At 40.5% G+C, this 19,508-nt stretch overlaps 2 protein-coding genes and 1 pseudogene across 4 annotated transcripts in view; 2 read left to right on the forward strand and 1 right to left on the reverse strand.

Annotated features, from left to right (window-relative positions):
• Positions 1-2,802: 2,802 nt before the first annotated feature.
• On the reverse strand, positions 2,803-6,292 carry clrn3 (clarin 3). The gene is made up of 3 exons (XM_072667874.1): positions 6,061-6,292; positions 4,212-4,397; positions 2,803-3,071 (listed from the first exon to the last, which is right to left on the reverse strand). Exons 1-3 carry the CDS (start codon positions 6,290-6,292, stop codon positions 2,803-2,805), a joined length of 687 nt encoding a protein of 228 aa, XP_072523975.1.
• Positions 6,293-8,880: 2,588 nt separating this feature from the next.
• LOC140544564 (5S ribosomal RNA) lies at positions 8,881-8,999 on the forward strand (annotated as a pseudogene).
• Positions 9,000-9,770: 771 nt separating this feature from the next.
• ptprea (protein tyrosine phosphatase receptor type Ea) overlaps positions 9,771-19,508 on the forward strand; it is a 137,164-nt gene continuing 127,426 nt past the window's right edge. For all 3 annotated transcript variants that reach the window (XM_072668107.1, XM_072668106.1, XM_072668108.1), the window contains exon 1: positions 9,771-9,975. The gene's annotated coding sequence lies outside the window, so the exon portion shown is untranslated. The remainder of the gene's footprint in view (positions 9,976-19,508) is intronic.

Raw genomic sequence — 19,508 nt, forward strand, 5'->3', positions numbered from 1 at the left:
TCATAAAACTAAAAACCACATGTCTGTACTTTCTTAGTTAATTCCCTTTTAATAGAACTGTCATGTTTGTTGTCTTTAAACTCTAACTATTAATATTTGAATGAATATATTGGTTATTTTAAACTTAATCTAGTTCCAGTCCTTTGTTTTTACTACTGTGCTCTACCAGAGCAACCCCTGATATCCTCTAAGCTTCATTATCATACATTATTCCCAGCCCTCTATGCTATGAGGAGCATGCTCAGTAGGTATCAAAACAGTGTAGAGTCTGCAGAATGGAAAATGCATCTTAACAACATATGTAGTTCTAGTGATTTGAACACATTTGAGACACTTTACCTCCAGACATTATATTGAAATTATTTATTATTACACTTAACAGCTCATTCCACACTGAGAGGAGGAGGCTAATGCACACACACTATTAAAAAAAGGCATAGCACATTCACCACACTATAAAACCTTATTTCACACTAGTATTAGACAAACAACAGCAGATATCAGTCCAGAGTGTGTCCCACTACAAACACACACACTCATTTATTTCAGCGTTTCACAAGAAGTAAACAGGGAGGTGCGTCAGACTGGATTATAAGACACTATAAAATGGTAATTTTAGAAGAGACAGCTATCATACTAAAGCAGTCAGTCCAGAATGTCTCCTTATAGAAACTGCTACTAAAAAAACAAGTGATTTTACATCAGTATAAAGTAGCAGCTCATCTTTAATCAATCTAATGTATTTACAGCCATCGTCACAGAGAAGCTTTACAGAAAAACATGGCCAAGGCCCAAGTGAGCAAGCCAATGACACCAGCTGCAACAAACCCCCCAAGATAACTGTGTTTCTGTATTATTTATACAACTCTAACTTGGATTGGAGGCAAAAAGATGGATTAAGAGATTCCTAGTAATAATAATAATAATAATAATAATAATAAAAAATTAAAATTAAATTAGCTCTTCTACTGGTTAGGACTTCAGGAGCTGGACTGACAAGACAAGACACCCATATTCACCATTAGTGTTGGACATGGTGGAATTTGGCCTCCGCCTTGAACCCATCCATGCAGTGAACACACATACATACACACTAGTGAGCAAACACACACTGTGGATAGGGAGCACACATGCCTGGGGCATCTATTGCTGTGGCCATCGGGGAGCAGAAATGGTGAAGGGCCTTTTCTCAAGGGCCTAACAGTGGCAGCTTGCTGAGATCAGGTATCGAACCCACAACCCTGTCATCAATAGCCCCAAGGCATAATTAGGAAGTCAGATATATTTGCTTTGGTACACAGCGTTTTTAATACTTTTAATAAAATCGAAACAAGATACTAGGGTTTAAAAAGACTTCTATAGAAGCTGAAGTATCAACTGAAGCTTTTTACTCCAGTAAAAGTGTAAAAGTACTGGTTTCAGAACGACTTCAAGTAGAAAAGTAAAAGTAATGGAAGGAAAACAAAGGCCGAAAGCTTAGGCCGCACCACAGGGGTCTATAGTGCACTACCCCTCCCCCCTCCCCAAAAACCCATTTCTCTAAAAGCCATAATGAGGAAAATGTTCTATTAAAATGTTGATGTTAAAAATGTTGGGCTGCACTAGGCTCCTGTTTCAGCTGCAGATCTGCCCATTGAAAATGAAGCATTTCAGTAATATCAGCTCTATTAAAGGAGCGTCTCTGTGCTCTACTGAGCATTAACATGAGCTTCATGGAGGAAAATATGAGGAGGAGTCACCTTGACAAGCCGGAATAAAAACAAACAGAAATAAAATAGGAGTAACGAGGCTGTTTTTTTAAAATGTAAGGAGTAGAAAGTTTAGATAATTGAGTGAAAATGTAAGAGTAATAAAGAATTATTATTTAGATAACCAACATTTCTACTTAAGTAAGATAATGAAGTATTTGTACTTCGTTACTTCACACCTCTGAATCTAAAAAATGTGTTCATTTCCAGTGGGTGGGGACAATTTGGTAAATAAAAACACGCTGGTCCTACTGATCACTGACCTCACTATCTGTGAATATGAGCTCCAGGGTTTTATTCAGTTATTAGAAATGGAAAACTACAGCAGCTCTACTGTAAAGATGAAAGATAATATGTTTTAAATAAATTAATATATATGAGAGGCAAAAATGATTGAACACTGGAACCCTGGAAACCTTTACAATCAAACTCATTATATATATGTATATAAATATGTATATATGTATATAAATATAAGATAAGATAAGATAAGATAAGATAGTCCTTTATTAGTCCCGCAGTGGGGAAATTCCCATATACTGTATATATAGGATGGGTTATATATGGGATATATATAGTTGGGTTGTAAAGGTTTCCAGGGTTCCAGTGTTACGTTAAATCATTCTTGTCCATCATCAGTTTAGTGGTAATATATTATTAGAAATTATTATTATGTAACATTATTTTTATCTCTTATTTTGACAGTTTTGACATTTATGGCTCAAACTGAAGGCTCGGCTCTATTAGTCAAGGTTCACCCCTGATCAAAGTACATTTTAAAGCAAACAGCAGTCATTTCTTACATACTGTACTCTGTAACCCCCTGACTCTATACTTCACACAAATACACAACTACTATAAAAAGCATTTCTCATTTCTCATTAAACACATGAAGTTCTGTAAGGCATGGCAACTATGTAAGAAGTGTATCCTAAGCACAGTTGGGCCCCAGATGTTTCCACTAATTAACAGCATACACCACAGCCTCCTGGCCAGAGTGGAGCTCTCCCATCACACCCACCACCGTCTTTTTGGGCCCGAGCCGAAACTCCAGTTAGAACATCATGATGTCTTTGGGAGCGTCCTCTGTGGGTTTCTCCTGCTGTCTGCGATGTGTGTTAGCCATGTGCGCCCACAGATACACGAAAAGGATGGCGAGTAGGTTGACAACGATGTAGGGCAGCAAAAGGTAAAAGCCAAGCAGGAAATTCACCTCTTCATCCTTCACGGTCACGCCTGCGTTGTGCTGAGCAATTTCCTGCCCCACCTTTACCACCAACACGTTAATCAGGTACAGCACCAGTGCCAGGAACGCCAACGATGCTGCAACGAAGAAGAGCAGAGCGGTGAGGAGAACAGTGCTGATGGATTATTTATAATAGAGATGTGGTGTATTTGGATGCACACTATATGGACAAAAGTATTGGGACACCTGCAAATCAAAGGAACCTTCTGAAATCAAAGGAAAGAAAAGGATTGGATCCTGCTTTTGTTGGAGTAACTGTCTCTACTGTCCGGGAAGAAGAAGGCCTTCTACTAGATTTTGGAGGAGCATTAGATACAAGCTTTATTGAAATGATCACTACCTGCCTAAACATTACTCTTCTTACCAACATAAGATACATACAAGATAAATCCGTCAAATTATGAATAACTACACTTTAAAAAATGTCTGTTTCTTTTTAACCCGAGTTCTATGTTGGGCCCGCTGGGCGGCTGTGCTGGGTTATTTGCACAGTGCTGGAAGTGTTTGGGTAGTGTTTGTGTAGTCTGGCTGCTAGGTTGTTGGTTATGTCACAGTAACAACCCAGCCAAAGGGTTAATTAGTAACACAGACTTCAATAAAATGTGTATATCTTACTATTTACTACTAAGCAGAATGAGTAAAAACAATATAATAAACTGTAGTTTAGTTTTCTGAGCTATGTTTTAGTGTTTTAATGATGAGATTGGCTAACGTTAGCTTTCTATCATGTTACAGCGACGATATCAATGATTCTACTGGATTAATGAAAATTTTGGCCACATATTTTTTTAAATTTCATTTAATCTATAGCTTTTTTTAAGTAGAGATTAAGGTTATCTGTGTAATGCTGACACTCCTGGCCCGGCTAGTTAACCAAACAAACTTGGGAAGACTAGACTTTACATCACTACTCACAATGTTTGGTAGTTTTTTCTAGTTTTTTCTCTTTACAGATTGGAATAAAAATGGCAGAATATCTTCAGAATGAGAAGAAGAAGCATAAATGCTAATGAACAGATGGTAATTGAACAACTTGTCATTACTGAGCAGTACTGCTTTTGGACTACGTTCCTAATTTTAAAAAGGCCCCAATGCTGGGTCAAAGTGACCATGTGTTTGAGGAACTCTTATAATCCTCAGAGTTTTTTTTACCCCAGTATTTTTTGAGAATAAGATCACATTTAAAATTGTGAAAGCATTTATGTCAGATTTCTTACCGCTTAATCCACTGCAGGTAAACAGTCCAATGGGGCCCAAATAGGTTTCATACGGGTTACTGACGGTGTTGTAGAGAGTGATCAGGAGACTGCCTGCAGAGCCCACCAGAGCTAACGCCAGCAGACCAACTACCAGGCCATGCAGAGCAAGGGCAGCACCACCGATCTCCTCCAGCCTTTTAAAAACTTAAAGAGAGACAGACAGATAATAATCACCAATAATATTAATAATCAGAATAACCCACCACCGGTGGCTCCCAGCATTTATTACACACTGCTATACCTTACTAATAAGCTTGTGTGCACTGTAGTCACTGTAGACTGTATAGATACTGTATAGAATGTTATGGGTTGGGATTATGGGATTAGGGTGTAGTATAGCTGGGTTTCATGTGGTGAAATAATTGAAAGGTACAATTTAAACATAACTAGTTTAGTTTAGGTTTAAACATTTAACAGAGAAGGTGAACGATGTTTTACCCCGACTAACTGGGAACAATACGTGATTGTTTACAGATTGTATAAAGTGATTGCGTAACATAAAAAATAGAAATGGACTTTCTTGATTAATTAATGAAACCATTATTAATATTTCATATATTTTCCTTGCTGTGTTTCCAACACAATCAATCAACCATTATTTTTAATCCGAGTTACATTAAGTGTAACCCTAATTTTTAGTGTAGCCCAGCTTTTACAATCAACAGGAACTGAAAGAGAATTTTTTATTTTTTTAATCAAAGACTAAAAGCAAAGGAGGTATATGAGCAAATAAAAAAAAAATAACAACAAAATAAGCAAAACTGATCTAAAATAAATCAATATTTAATTAGATTACATTTTATTTGTAAAAGAATAATAAAAAATAATTAAACCCAAAACATGGATTTAAAAGCCTTTTAAGTAAGATTTGTAAAACAATCCAACAAAATAAACTTAAAACAAAATTAAGATTAAACTAAAAACTAAATCAAACTAAATTAACTAGAAAAACTAAAAATAAAATAACAGTACTAATAAAAATACAAAAATAAGAATATAAATAATGAAAAATAAAAGTAATAAAACAAAAGGTAGATGGTAAACTAGTTGAAATGAAGTGAAACAGTTACCTGGATTTCCTTTATATGGTCTTTTTTCCCCTCATATGCAACTATATAAAGACCATTGCTGCTTATCATTCAATACATTCCCCTCAATCTTCCATAAGTTTATTTATGTCTGGCTCTTCATTCAAGACCTGGCTGTTCTCATGGTAATCATACTGGTCATACTGGTCATACTGGTCATTGTGTTCTGTTTTTGCTCATAAATGGTGAAAAGTGGTTTGTATTAATTAATTTGTAATTCCTCTTCTTCATCTTCATCTTCATCTTTATCTTTTTTTTTTGTCTTTACAGTTAAGAGGACGAGATCCTTGAGGAACATTTGGAGGTTCTTTAGTATGAAACTGTGCATGGACTTTTTAAGGTGCTTTGAGTAACCTTCAACAAACCTTCTTCTAAAAGTATTTTCCTAAAGGTTCCTCAAATAACTTTAAGAGGTCCCTCCTTTCAAATGGAAGAACGTTTGAAAGATCCCAACAGATCTTCTCCTTTCAACAGTCTTCTTCTTCTTCTTCTTCTAAAAGGCTTAAAGCACCTTAAGAAGTTCCTCCTGAGTTACAAACATTCCTCCTCAGTTACAAACATTCTTCTTCTTCTTCTAAAAGGCTTAAAGCACCTTAAGAAGTTCCTCTTGAGTTTCAAGTGTAAGAACCTTCAAACGTTCTTCATCTTGGTCTCTTCATCTTCTTTTTTTCTGCTTATTCTAATTATTACTGGATAAAAATCCATGACCACAAACGTACCTGTGATAACGTCGTCAGAGCCAAACCTGGGACAGGTCACCTTAACTTCAGTGCCATTGAATAGGCCCATCTTGATGTTGGCAGAGCCGTTGAACTGGGTGCTTTGCAAGGGGGCACAGACCATGGTACACTGAGCCCAGTTTGCAGACATCCCATAGCCCAGGATAGCCACACCACCTGCGCTTAATATCGCACTGGACAGAAAGTACATCATCTTCGTAGTGGACGGCATGGTTCCAATGCCTGTTTGGGTTTCCTCTCCCAGATACCGAGTCCAGCCCGCGTGTTGGTCCAGGCGCGCTCTGGACACTTCCTCAGCTCGGCCAAACGAGAAAACGTCTCGATTCCCAGCACATTCGCATGAGAGTGAATTAATGTACTGGGCGGAGAGGAGAGTGAGAACATGGGTGATAAAGAGTGGTCATGGATGCGGCACCATCCTGCAGGTCTGAGATCAGTTTAGTGGTTCCTTCAGAATGAATAAAGCAGAAGATGAACTCTGAAAAAGCAAGGTCCAGATGATCTGAGATCAGTGCTTCCAGGACTCCCGTCCACCCCAACCCCAACATGCCATAAAATCATTAGACCTTTGGTCAGGTAGTAACAGCAGTCGTCATGGCATTTATAGTGCATCATAAAAATGATCAAATGTGATGTGAGACTGATATTAAACGTTGAATCTCCTTCATCAATCTCCCAGCTTTAACACATGACCAGCTGCTATGGCTGAAGGCTGTGTTTATTTCTGATGGTTTCATTCATTTGGCTTTGATAATGATTCTGATTGAACATAAATGATCGCCAGTGATTTCTTCATTGATTAGATGGGTTATAATAATCACCTGACTTCAAAAGATGCCACAAATCACATGCTGTCAATCCTCAGGATTAGTGAATATTCAGATTTGAATCTTAGGGGCTATTTTTAGAGGCAGAAACAAGCGGGAATTTGCATCTACTGGTCCAAAGTCCTGGGTAGTGCATGTCATTATGCCATAAATCCCCATGGAGATGGAGCTCACATGTGGCAGCAGGTGTGTGATCAGGCGTGTGTGTGTTTGTACCCTGACCTGAGATTATTATGTGAGAGAGTATGTTGTGCGGTCTGTGTGTGTGTGTGTGTTTGTGTGTGTGTGTGTGTGTGTGTGGAATTGATTCTAAAGCAGATTAAAGTGAATTAAATTGCCCGAGGCATTTACATGTAGAAGAAATTGGTCATGTGCTTATATGGCCAGCAGGTGGTGCTTGCCATTCTTTATGTGAGCAAGCTGGATTTCATTTCACCCTGAGCTGTACTGCACAATCAATCAACCCTTATTTTGACTCCCAGGTACACTACGCGTAACCCTCAGTTTCAGTGTAGCCAAGCTTTTACAATCAACAGGGACTGAAAGAGAAAATACTTATTTTTTTTGTTAAATCAAAGACTAAAAGCAACAGAGGTATATGAGCAAATAACACACGCACACACACACACACACACACACACACACACACACACACATATATATATATATATATATATATATAAATATATATATACAAAATAAGCAAAACTAATATAAAATAAATAAAAATTTTATAAGATTAAATTTTATTTGTAAGAAATAAAAAGAATAATACAAAATAAGCAAAACTGATATAAAATAAATCAATATTTAATTAGATTTCATTTTATTTGATGGATTTAAAAAAAAAAAAAAGACTTTTAAGATTTTAAGATTTGTAAAACAATCCAACTAAATAAACTTAAAACAAAATTAAGATCAAACTAAAAACTAAATCAAACTAAATTAACTAGAAAAAAATAAATAAATGTACTAATAAACATAAGTAATAATAAGTAAATAAAATAAATAAAATAAAGTAAAATAAAGAAATAAGAATATAAATAAATAAATAAATAAATAAAGACAGCAAGATAAAAATAAAAGTAATAAAACAAAAAAAGTAAAAGATGTAAAAGAAGTAAAAGGTAAAATAGTAAAATAGTTGAAATAAAGTGAAACAGTTACAGGTAGGGTGGAGGTGGTTAGTTGGAGGGACACCACCAGTTGAGCTCTAGTGTTTCCTGTAGTGAATTCCAGCTGGCTGGTGTACGGTGACGAAAACCAGATCTCGCAAATCAGTTCAGTCCCCTTTATTTATTACCCCCAAAGAGGAAATTAGAAATTTGCTCACAAAATATATAACATAAAAACAAAAGCCACAACATCGACAACATCCCCAAAATCACACAAATCACACACAAAAATCATTTCATTAAAAAAAGATTTAATAGTCATATAGTCTTAGATATAAAATAGTTCATCCATCCATCCACCAATACTTTTCACCATTAGGAGCCTAAATCTACATCCTAAATCTACAGAAAACGGAATGGATGATCTGGAGTCTCAAATAAATATATAAATATATAAAATATATAAAATAATATATACATTGTTTTTTTTTAATATATAAAGTTGGTTTGAGAAACACCAATTGTTCTGTTAGACCCTTAGACCCTAATATTGAGACGATTCTTATTCTGGACATTTCCCAAACTCCCATATTCTGGAAATTCCCCAAAATTCCCAAAATAGATTCAGTAATATTGAGTCTTTCTCTCCACACTGAACATGGTTACCCTCCTGAGACCCGGACTTTTGCTTGGTGTGCATTTTTAATTCCTCCTATTTGGGATTAGTTGGGCCTAAAAAGTATAAAAGCTAAGTCTAGTCTTTGTAGAGGAAGTCGTCCTCATATGAGGCCAAAGGGTCTAAGTATTAAGTATTATGGTACAGAGAAGCAGGAATGTGATGTCCCCATATGAGGACGGCTTACGGCCATTCCACCCTTAGAACGCCTGATCTAGTCTGATCTCAGGAGCTATGCAGGGTTGGGCCTGGTTAGTACTTGAATGGGAGACTGACTGGGGATGCCAGGTGTTGTCAGTTATGAGGGGCAGTGGTGGCTCAGCGGTTAGAGCGCCGGGCTATTGATAACAGGGTTGTGGGTTCGATTCCCGGGCTCGGCAAGCTGCCGCTGTTGGGCAAGCTGCCCTTTACCCTCTCTCTGCTCCCCGGGCGCTGGAGTTGGCTGCCCACCTGGGCTCTGGGTGTGTGTGTACTCACTGCCCCTAGTTCACTGTGTGTTCACTACCACAGATGTGGTTCTCCAGGGGTTCTCCAGGGGTTCTCCAGGGGTTCTTTAGTAGAGGCAATGGTGCTGCATAAACAGTTCCTTCAACTTAACCCAAGGAACCCAAACTTGGAACAGTTCAAGCATCCGAATGGTTCTATAAGCCGCCGTGGTTCTGTATAGAACAGCTGCCTCGCCTCAACTGAAGAACCCTCGCAGAACAGTAATGAAGTTCAAGCATTCTAGCTAACTTTGAAAGTGTGGGTGGATGTCTATTATAGCAGGGTGTCTCCAAAACCGGCACCCTTAAGATAGCCTTTCTTAAGACAGTCGATAGTAGTGGAGTAGTAGATGGTGACCCCAGACCCCAGATGGTGATGTGCTGCTCTGGAGCTCTGGGGTTACCCACCCACAGTCTGTTCACTCCACCACTGCAATTCCCTGTCGGTTCGCCAGGCGGCTGACTCTCCCCACGGTGGTGAGCACCAGAGACCAGAGGGAATCGCTGACAGAGGAGGAATTTACGGACACCTCCCTCCCTCCCTGCCTTCTCGCTGAAAGGAGAGAGAGAGCCAGAGAGCCAGAGAGAGAGAGAGAGAGAGATCCGCCTCTCTCCGTACAGCCGCGGCAGCTCAGCTCAGTTCATTCCCACCCAGGCTCTGCCGGAGCTCCGCCTGCCCCTCTCGGCCAGCGCGGGACTCAGCCTCGGTACGGTGCTGGATCTGGATGGTGCCTCTGAGCGTCAGGGAGGAATGCGCAAGGTGGGCTTTCAGCAGGACGACTAGTACACAGGTGGGTGTGCATGTAGCTGCTATGTATAATGCAGTGTAGGAGAGCAGCTCTGGGCTCTGGTGTGGTGGTGTATTTACTGTTGGCACAGCAGATTGAGGCCATGTGCTGTAAAGCCCTTGGATATGGAAGCGCATTGGATGGGGAGGGGGATGTCTGTTTATGTCAGTGTGTGTGTGTGTGTGTGTGTGTGTCAGTGGGATGTGGGTTAGTGGAACAAGCATGGGCTATATGGGCTCTTCTGTGTTCTGAGGGAAACGCGGAGGATGGGAATGGCATCCAGCTCTGGAGAGTGGAGGTGGCTTTGGGACCAGCCTCTAGTTAAGGCTCTAGTGAGCGCCCCTGAAAGTATGTAGAGCACTGAGGGCTTTGACAGAGGTGAGAGGAGATGTGGGAGAAGGTATTACTCATCTCAAAAACCTCGAATCTCCAAAACGAGCAACTTTACAGGAGAGGAAATTCCAGGAGCATTTCTATTGGACAGATCAAAAAGTGGAGATACAAGGTTCTTGCATTGCAGTGACATTGCTGTGGAGATGTCAGTCTTTCATTCTTCATGAGACTGGATACACTCAGCTTTCACTGAAACACCTTCACAACTCAAGATACACTATACAGTATTATGTCCATATGTTTGTGGACACCCCTTCCAATTTGAGTAACTTGCACTCATCGCTGACACGAATGTGCAGATGCACACACTCACAGCTTGTCTAGTCCCTGTAGAGAAGAACCGCCAATACAATAGGACTCTCTAGAGCAGGTAAATAAACATGACCCTATTGAAACCATCTCGCCTAATGCCAGGAGTGGGCTATAGAGGGGTATAAAGCCCCCCAGCATTGAGCTGTGGAGCAGTGGAAGAGCTATGTTACCTGGAATGATGGATGGTGGTGCTCCATCCAATACATCCAGTGCTCCTCCAAAAAAGATCCTCGTAGGTCTACTAGTCGTCCCTGGACAGTAGGCAGTATGATCTACCTTCTGGATGATCCTCTAGAACCCTTGACCCTATCTCAGAAATGCTGCAGTGGAGCAGTGGAGTGTAGTACAGTACAGTGTGTTGCTTAGAGGTTTCAGCATGTACAGTGCAAGCGGAGAAAACAGCCTCTGCCTGTAATCTCTTGAAATTGTTCCTCCAGACAGTCGATTTACAACATCAAATGAAGTTCATCTTGAAGTTGGGCGAATCACGGGACTCCAGCTCCGTGTTGACTAGGGGATTCAGGGACCCCCGCTGTGCTGCACGTTCTCCGAGGTGGTGCTACATTTAACATTCTCTTTGAAGCCGGCTTCATTGTGGGTGGGGAGGAGAACCATCTAATTGGTTTAAAGGCAGTTTAGGGGGTGAGTCTGGTGCTTGCACAGAATTTCCTTCATCTCCCTGGGCTGAAACAAAGAATCTGGGCTTTTGTGTCTACAAAGACAAAAGAAACACCCCGAAAATAGGAGTTAGGAGCTAGTAAAGTCTGTATGAATCTGACCTAACATCGTCCTACATGTGTCCAGTTTCTTTTCTCAAAGCCTCCCTGCTGCGTTCCTCTCCACAGCTCTGACTGCGTTCATGTATTTACTACTTTGACTACAAGTGAGTGTCTGGACGTAGGACACGTGCTCTCCTCGTTCAGTGGCTAATCAGTATCGTGGCACATAAATCAATCAGGCCGATCAGTGCTCATATCAGTCTATAATTGCCTTCTCCAAGTGCCTCTCCATCTGTGTTGCTTCTTGAGATTTGATAGGGCATTATTGGCCTCTCTTAGGGAATCTATTCAAAGGCATGGAGCATCGTAGAAGACCTCTAGCTGGATAAGCCCACCAAAATACACAGATAGAATCGAGTCCTTGGACCCGACTCCTAACTCCACATTCTCTTACCTGTGTACCGTGATTCACATGGACGTCACCCTGGATAAGAGCATCAGCCCAATACCATACATGTAAGAATAGGTCTTAAGCATCAAAGGTCTTCATTGCATCCTTAAAAGAGGGTCATTTACACTAATTAGCCATAACATTAAAACCAGTAGCTGGCAGGTGACATGAGCTACGTTGATCGATCACGTAGTTCCAATGGCACCTGTCATGGTGTGGGATATACACTGTAGGCACTTTTGGTAAGACAAGATTGCAAAGGCTTTATCAGTGGGTCAGAGCTTCTCCAAAACATCAGGCAGGTCTTGTGGGGTTTTTCTGGTATGCCGTGGTCAGTACCTACCAGAAGTGCTACAAGAAGGGACTATTTGTGACCCAGCATGGCCACCTAAAACCCATTGTTGCTCATGGAGGTCCCACCCTATGACTTAAATTAGTTAAAGGATTTGCTGCCATGGCCTTGATGCCACAGGACAGGGTTAGAGCCGGTTTGGCGACACGATGGGGACCTACACAATATTAGGATTAGGATGTTGACTGGCTCTGACTTAAAGGTTCTCCTTTATGGTTGACACTGTTTAGAACCCTTTAATAACCTCAATTGGTCCATTTCGGTACTACTTATAACAGTGTTTGTGTGTGTATTGAGTAACACTCCCTGTGTAACACGTCCTGAGTGCTTCTTTGCTGGTGCTTGTGGGTTATCTCAGCGCTGAAATGCAGGAAAGCAGATTGTAAAAATGTTCTGGATACACAGTGGCCGGCTGGTCACTTCCTGTCTCTGAGCAGGAAGCCATGACCTCCCTACTCCCCAGACACTCTCACACACTCACACAAACAGTATTTCTTCAGCTACCCATTCATGAGTTCCACGTCTGAGTGTGTTGGACTGTGTGGTGGAGCAGGATACTAGACTCCACAGCAGGACTATCAAACCCCAACCTGGGCGGCCTACACCAAGCACTGCAGACTTTATTGGGATTTTTTTTTTCATTCAAACACACACACACACACACACACACACACACACAACATTTGTCTGTTTACAACAACAGCTAGAGTCTCAGTAATTATACAGAAGTAACTGCTTGAGACCAAAAGTGCCACAAATGGCCCAAGGCAATTAACTAAGACATTAACGCTTCGTGCCTCCCCAGAGCATTTTGTTGCTGTCAGACCTAAACCTTATGTGTCCTTATATCAATTTTACAGGACAAGCAAAAAAAACACATACACAAAAAAACAAACAAAAATACTCTTGACTCTTGTAATGGAAGTCAATGTAACAACAGTTTTTCCAAGTCATTTTGGTATATTTCTGTTGGGTTGTTTATTCAGGATTTTTACTGGAACCTTTAAATTATCTTTAAAATTACCTTTAAATTATGCAAAAAGTACAAAATTATAAAAAAATGGAAATAGATAAAACAAATAAAAATATAACAAAATATGTCTTACTCATGGTGAACTGAATTAATTAAATAAATGATTTCAAAGTGTCAGGCCCTCGTTATCGCGCCCTCCCCGGGGCGATCCCGAGCTGCCGCCCACAGGCTCAAATAAGGACTTATGTTTACATAAGGATTTACGTTCATGTGTGTTTGGTTCAGTTTGTTTGTGGTCACATGTGGTTTGGTTCTGCTGTTATCGTTCATTTGTTGGATTATGAGTTTCACCTGGGACTGGGGGTACTTAAGGAGCCGATTGGAGCCTTCAGGACGCCCTGCGGTTCCTCTTTGGTCTCAGGTGTGTCTAGGTAAGCTCAGGCGATTCACCCGGTTTTCCCGGCTACTCACGCATCAAGTGAGGCTTGCTCACTTCCAGTCAGGATACTGTGGTCATCCCTGCCCCAGCAAGATGACCCACGCCTGCAGCAGCACGCTGCCGTTTCAGGTTAGGTCGGCCTTGCCGTTTGGTTTTGTAGCTGGTTCTGCAGCTCCCCTCATTTTGTTATTGAGCGCTGCTTATAGTTACATTTACTTTATACCCCTCTAACGCCCAGGCGCTGCCTGTAGGGTTTTGTACTAGTCCCCTTTTGGTTTCTCCCTGGTTAGTCTCCCCTTTACTCCTGCTCTGCTCACGACTCCTCCCAGTCCCAGGTTTTGTGTTGTTTTCGCCATTTTGTTTGTCACGTTTGGGTTTTGTTTGATCACCATTGTTCACTGCTTGTTCGGCCTCACTTCCCTCTTTCTGCTTATCCTGGTTTGGTTAATAAATCTGCTTGCTTTGCCACCATCTCTGCAAGTGTTTGTCCCATCACGCTTTTATACTGATCATGTAACTCTATAATTATATAATTACAGCCAATTACACAAAACACCCATGATCCGCTCCAACACCACTCTTAACTTAACGTCTTAACTACAAGCCTGTAAAGGTGCATTAAAGAGCTGCTCAGACAGCGCTCAAGTCCCTAGCGTCAGCTAGTGTTAGCTTTTGGCCCGACGTGGATCCCCGCTTGCTTCTCTGTGTTTCGCTTTGTTGTGTGCCGAGTATGAGCTGGCACAGGAAAAGTCTCGGTCACAAGGCCTGGTTTCCGTAGCCACCCGTATTCCTAAAACTAGCAGAGTTTGGAGGTGATGAGCTGCTCTCCAGTATCAGCAACACCATTCTCTCCAGAAGTCATCGTCACGTTTTGCTGCTGGGTTTGACCTCTATTGCGCCAGGTGTGTGTTAATATCGGGGGGTGTCAATAAACGAGTCAAGACTGTGATGTTACAGTTTTGGTGTTTTGGAATCGGCCTGTTTTACAGTTCTGAACATCTGCTGGTTGTTCTTTTGAAGGAGAAGCAGCAGTGTTTGAGGTTCACAGTTTGTCAACTATACCAAGATTAAAACCTAGTAGAAAAAACGATGGAAAAAAATATGATTTCAGCGAATGCTTAAGATTTCTATATTTGTATTGGTATCAGAAAAGAACAGTTAGTACTCAACTATCTCTGTATTTATATAATATCAATTTAATGTGAGCTAATATGAGCATAATAACTCGAGACGTCTAAGGGTTAAGGTTACATGCTGCTCTTTTAGCCTTCGCAGGACTGTATGACAAAGGGCGTGGTTCCATCTGGTGTAGGCCATGTGCTCGCCTTTGGGACGATTGTTACTCAGCTGTGCAAACAAGAGCTCGCTGTTTTACCTGCCTCCTTCTCCCTGTCCTGTAACACGCTGCTGCCAGACTTCAGCTCCACCTCCACACTCTACTGCTGCCTCAAAATGCTTGCAGACAGCACACAGCTTTCCACACATGCTCAGCAATTAAAGAGGGTAAAAGTGTTGCTTAGAGGGAGAGTCAGTGGGCCGGCTGAGGCTAATCATCTCACACCAAGGATGATTCTTTACGCTGGATCTTCTTAGGATTACAGTGGGATTCTTTAGCTTACTTCGATGGTATTACTGAAAATACGTGTGTTTCTTGAAGTGTATAGATGTGTTAGAGTTTGCTTTCTTGAACTGTAGGATAACACACTGTAAAGTGATTTCAGCATATACAGTGTAACATAGCTACCATGTAGCTATCAGGTCATTTTGGAGCATTTCTATTAGTCCATTCGTCATGAAATTATTACAAATTTTGATAAAACAGTTAGTAATTTTTGAAAAAACTACAAGGAGATACAAGGTTTTAGTGTGGCAGCGTTAATATGCAGATCAAAAAGCAACAGCGTCTGTCTATTGATCCATTTCATACCATCTTAAAAGCCATTATTATCATTATTACACTAAATGTCCAAATGTTTGTGGACACCCTTTTAATGAACATTCGCATTCAGCTACTCTTAAGTTGCACCCATTGCTGATACAGATGTGCAAATGCACACACACAGCTTGTCTACTACCTGTAGAGAAATACCGCCAATAGTATAGGACTCTCTGGAGCAGATAAACATGAACCAACTGGCACCATGCCATACTGAGCAGTGGAGCAGTGGACCTCTGTCCTGTGGAATGATGGTGCTCCATCCAGTACGCTTGGGATTGAGTTGGGTGGGGATTTGTGTGGATGATGTGGGGTGGTGAAACAATGATTGAGCAGGTGTCCCAATACTTTTGTCCATATAGTGTATATTATCTCAGGTGCAGTTGGTTAGATGAGTCTGATGAGGTGCAAGGGTTTGAGTGAACTAATTTTCGGTGCAGAACGTGTCTAGAACCAACACATTTCCATTTCTAGCTTTCCAAAAATAGCAGACAAAGCTGTTTATAAGCCATAGCAATTAAAAACTAGCTAAATAGCTAACAACAAGAAGACGATAGGCAGTAGATTATGGTTCTTAAGCACAACGTCCAGCAGTTTAAAGTTTATGTAGGTTCTATAATATATATGTTTGTATATATATATATATATATATATATATATATATATATATATATATATATATATATAGTCTGTATATACAGTCTGTAGCCTTCCTGAGGCTAACCTAGCCAAGTAAGTATCGAGGCTGAGGTCGATTTTGGTAACACAGATGTTGTAGACAGGACAGAGCAGTCTTCCTCTGAATACAGGAACAGATATGGGGGGAGGTTTAATTTAACGGGATGTTTCTGCTAACTCTGTGCCTCTTCAGTGCTCCTCCAGAGGTGTTTAGCTGTGGTAAACAGCTGTGCTGAAAGGAGCCTGTTTCCTCTCTGTAGTCATGAGTGAAGTATTCGAGTCCATCTGTTCGACGTGTCTGAGGAGACGTAACATTAGTCTGTGACGTCTGAGGCGACAGGACGCGTGCCGTATGGCATCCACATGCACCTCGCTAATAAGCAAGGAGAGGAATATGAAGCTGAACGTACAGCACTGTGTAAAGGGTTTAGTCTTCTGTGAAAAAGCAGACTTATCTCCTCAGTAAAACACTGATATTAGAATAAACACTAATAACATTCCTTAAAACAGTTCATTAGAACATCTCCAAAGTTCTCCTCTCTCATGGAGTCTAGTATTATTTAGAGTTCTCCTCAGATCAACACCTGGTTTGGTGGTAAATCAGGGCTTAATGATGGTAAATCAGGTGAGCTGCTGCTGCTGCTGCTGCTGCTGGAGTTGAACACATCCTCCATGCTGTGCTGGCTGGACTGGGGGGCGTCCAGGAGAAACCTGGAGGAACCGAGCTCTGTTCTTCAGACTAGCTCACCGACAAGATCTCACTACTTTCTCTCTTCAGAATGAGAAGCTCTTGTTTCTCCTTTTTACTGGATTCATGTTCACCTGCTTTATCTGTTCTGATGAGATCTGGAGCTTCTACTGTAGAACCTCTCTTATTGATGAGGGAAATGCTTTTAAATAATGAGCTTAGTGGCCTAAAAGGTCTGCAGAGTATGGTACTGTATGTTATATGAATAAGCTGGTGGAGTTCATCATTGCAACAGTCAGGAGTTCAAAACAAAAGTTCTGGTGTTTCTCATGGCAGTAGATTATTTTCTGAAACTGAAAAAGCAGAAGCATGTTGGGTCATCTGTTCCAGTCCTAGAGGACCAGAGTCCAGCACAGTTCAGTAGCTTCCTTTGCTCAAACACACCTGATTGAACTCACCAGTTGATTGCCGGGTCTAGGTTGGTGTGTATAAGCGGTGAAATCACCAGCCCTTATTGTTTGACCCTGCTCTCCTTTAAAAAAAGGGTTCTTTGAGAAGTAGTTTTACTCAATGGGTTTTTTGAAGTGTGTTTCACAACAAGGCCACAAACGCTCTGTTTTTTAGGAGGAAAAGAGAGAGAGGGAAGGTACTGCGTGGAAGGGAAGGATGCCTGGTTTGAATCAGAGGCGACAGGAGAAAGGCTGATGATGTCATGTCGGGTGGCTGCCCAGAAACAATATGGAGAGAATGCAATTTCACACGCTGTTATTTCCATTTTTTTCCATTTCCACATGTTATGGGACCAAAGTTAAAAAAGGCTGGAAACTGTTAGATAAAAAATAGCTTTTTTAAATACTTTGAAGTATATTTTATGAAATACTTTGATACTATCTATCTATCTATCTATCTATCTACTTATCTGTCTATCTGTCTGTCTGTCTAATTATTTATCTATCTGTCTGTCTGCCTGTCTGTCTATCTATCTATCTATCTATCTATCTATCTATCTATCTATCTATTTATCTATCTGTCTGTCTGTCTGTCTATCTATCTGTCTGTCTGTCTTTCCGTCTATCTATCTATCTATCTATCTATCTATCTATCTATCTATCTATCTGTCTGTCTGTCTGTCTGTCTATCTATCTATCTATCTATCTATCTATCTACTTATCTGTCTGTCTGTCTGTCTGTCTATCTATTTATCTATCTGTCTGTCTGCCTGTCTGTCTGTCTATCTATCTATCTATCTATCTATCTATCTATCTATCTATCTATCTATCTATCTATCTACCTATCTATTTATCTGTCTGTCTGTCTATCTGTCTGTCTGTCTGTCTATCTATCTATCTATCTATCTATCTATCTATCTATCTATCTATCTATCTGTCTGTCTGTCTGTCTGTCTGTCTATCTATCTATCTACCTGTCTGTCTGTCTATCTATTTATCTGTCTGTCTGTCTATCTATCTATCTATCTATCTATCTATCTATCTATCTATCTATCTATCTATCTATCTATCTATCTGTCTGTCTGTTTGTCTATCTGTTTGTCTGTCTGTCTATCTATCTATCTATATATCTATCTATATATCTGTCTGTCTGTCTATTTATCTGTCTGTTTGTCTATCTGTTTGTCTGTCTGTCTATCTATCTATCTATCTATCTATCTATCTATCTATCTATCTATCTACCTATCTGTCTGTCTATCTATTTATCTGTCTGTCTGTCTATCTGTCTGTCTGTCTGTCTATCTATCTATCTATCTATCTATCTATCTATCTATCTATCTATCTATCTATCTGTCTGTCTGTCTGTCTGTCTATCTATCTATCTATCTATCTATCTATCTATCTATCTATCTATCTGTCTGTCTGTTTGTCTATCTGTTTGTCTGTCTGTCTATCTATCTATCTATATATCTATCTATATATCTGTCTGTCTGTCTATCTATCTGGTAATAATATCTAGTGATTAGTTGGAAATGGATATGTTACTCATCTGCATTTGCACTGTTTAGTCATATCAGCCTGTTTCGAGACGGAAGTGAGCTGGATGCTCCGTGATAAATTAAAGACATCTGCCCTGAAAGAGGCTTCTTCTCTTCCTAAAGTGTCAGAGTACAAAGACCATTGTTAAGATTCTGGAGCTCGTGTCACTCAGAACTCTCTAAGAGTTAAGATGGTCTTCTCACTGACTGCGGTGCTTCTGAGGAACCAGGCCATGAAGAGCATTCTTTATGTGGACAAAGAGATACACTTACTGCTACACCAAAGTGGTGTGTTAACCTTCAACCGGAGAGAACGCTGCAGGCTACTGCACCTTTGAAATGGAATAGCAGGATGATCTCACTGGGACTGCAGAGAATGTGATACGTGTGTTTGAATGTGTGTGTGTGTGTGTGTGTGTGTGTGTGTGTGTGTGTGGGGGGGGGGGGGGGGGTGTAGGTGGGTTTCTGCATTATTCAGGGAAGACTAAATGGACAGACCTTGCCAGGAAAGGGATCCTTTATGGGTGTGATAAGTCCTAAGAATATGTGTGTATGAGTCTGCAGCTGTGGGTATGGTTTTGCGGGATGCTGAAATGGTTAGATGTTTC

This window comes from Salminus brasiliensis, chromosome 22 (genome assembly GCF_030463535.1).
Source record: "Salminus brasiliensis chromosome 22, fSalBra1.hap2, whole genome shotgun sequence".
Classification (NCBI taxonomy): Eukaryota; Metazoa; Chordata; class Actinopteri; order Characiformes; family Bryconidae; genus Salminus; species Salminus brasiliensis.

What these genes read in the sequence shown, in the direction of transcription:
- clrn3 (XM_072667874.1), bottom strand. Translation starts at nt 6,292, where the DNA reads ATGCCGTCCACTACGAAGATGATGTACTTTCTGTCCAGTGCGATATTA. An exon ending in CTCTGACGACGTTATCACAG is followed by an intron (nt 4,398 to 6,060) that starts GTACGTTTGTGG and finishes TCTCTCTTTAAG; the next exon opens with TTTTTAAAAGGCTGGAGGAG. An exon ending in TACCTGCAGTGGATTAAGCG is followed by an intron (nt 3,072 to 4,211) that starts GTAAGAAATCTG and finishes TCTTCGTTGCAG; the next exon opens with CATCGTTGGCGTTCCTGGCA.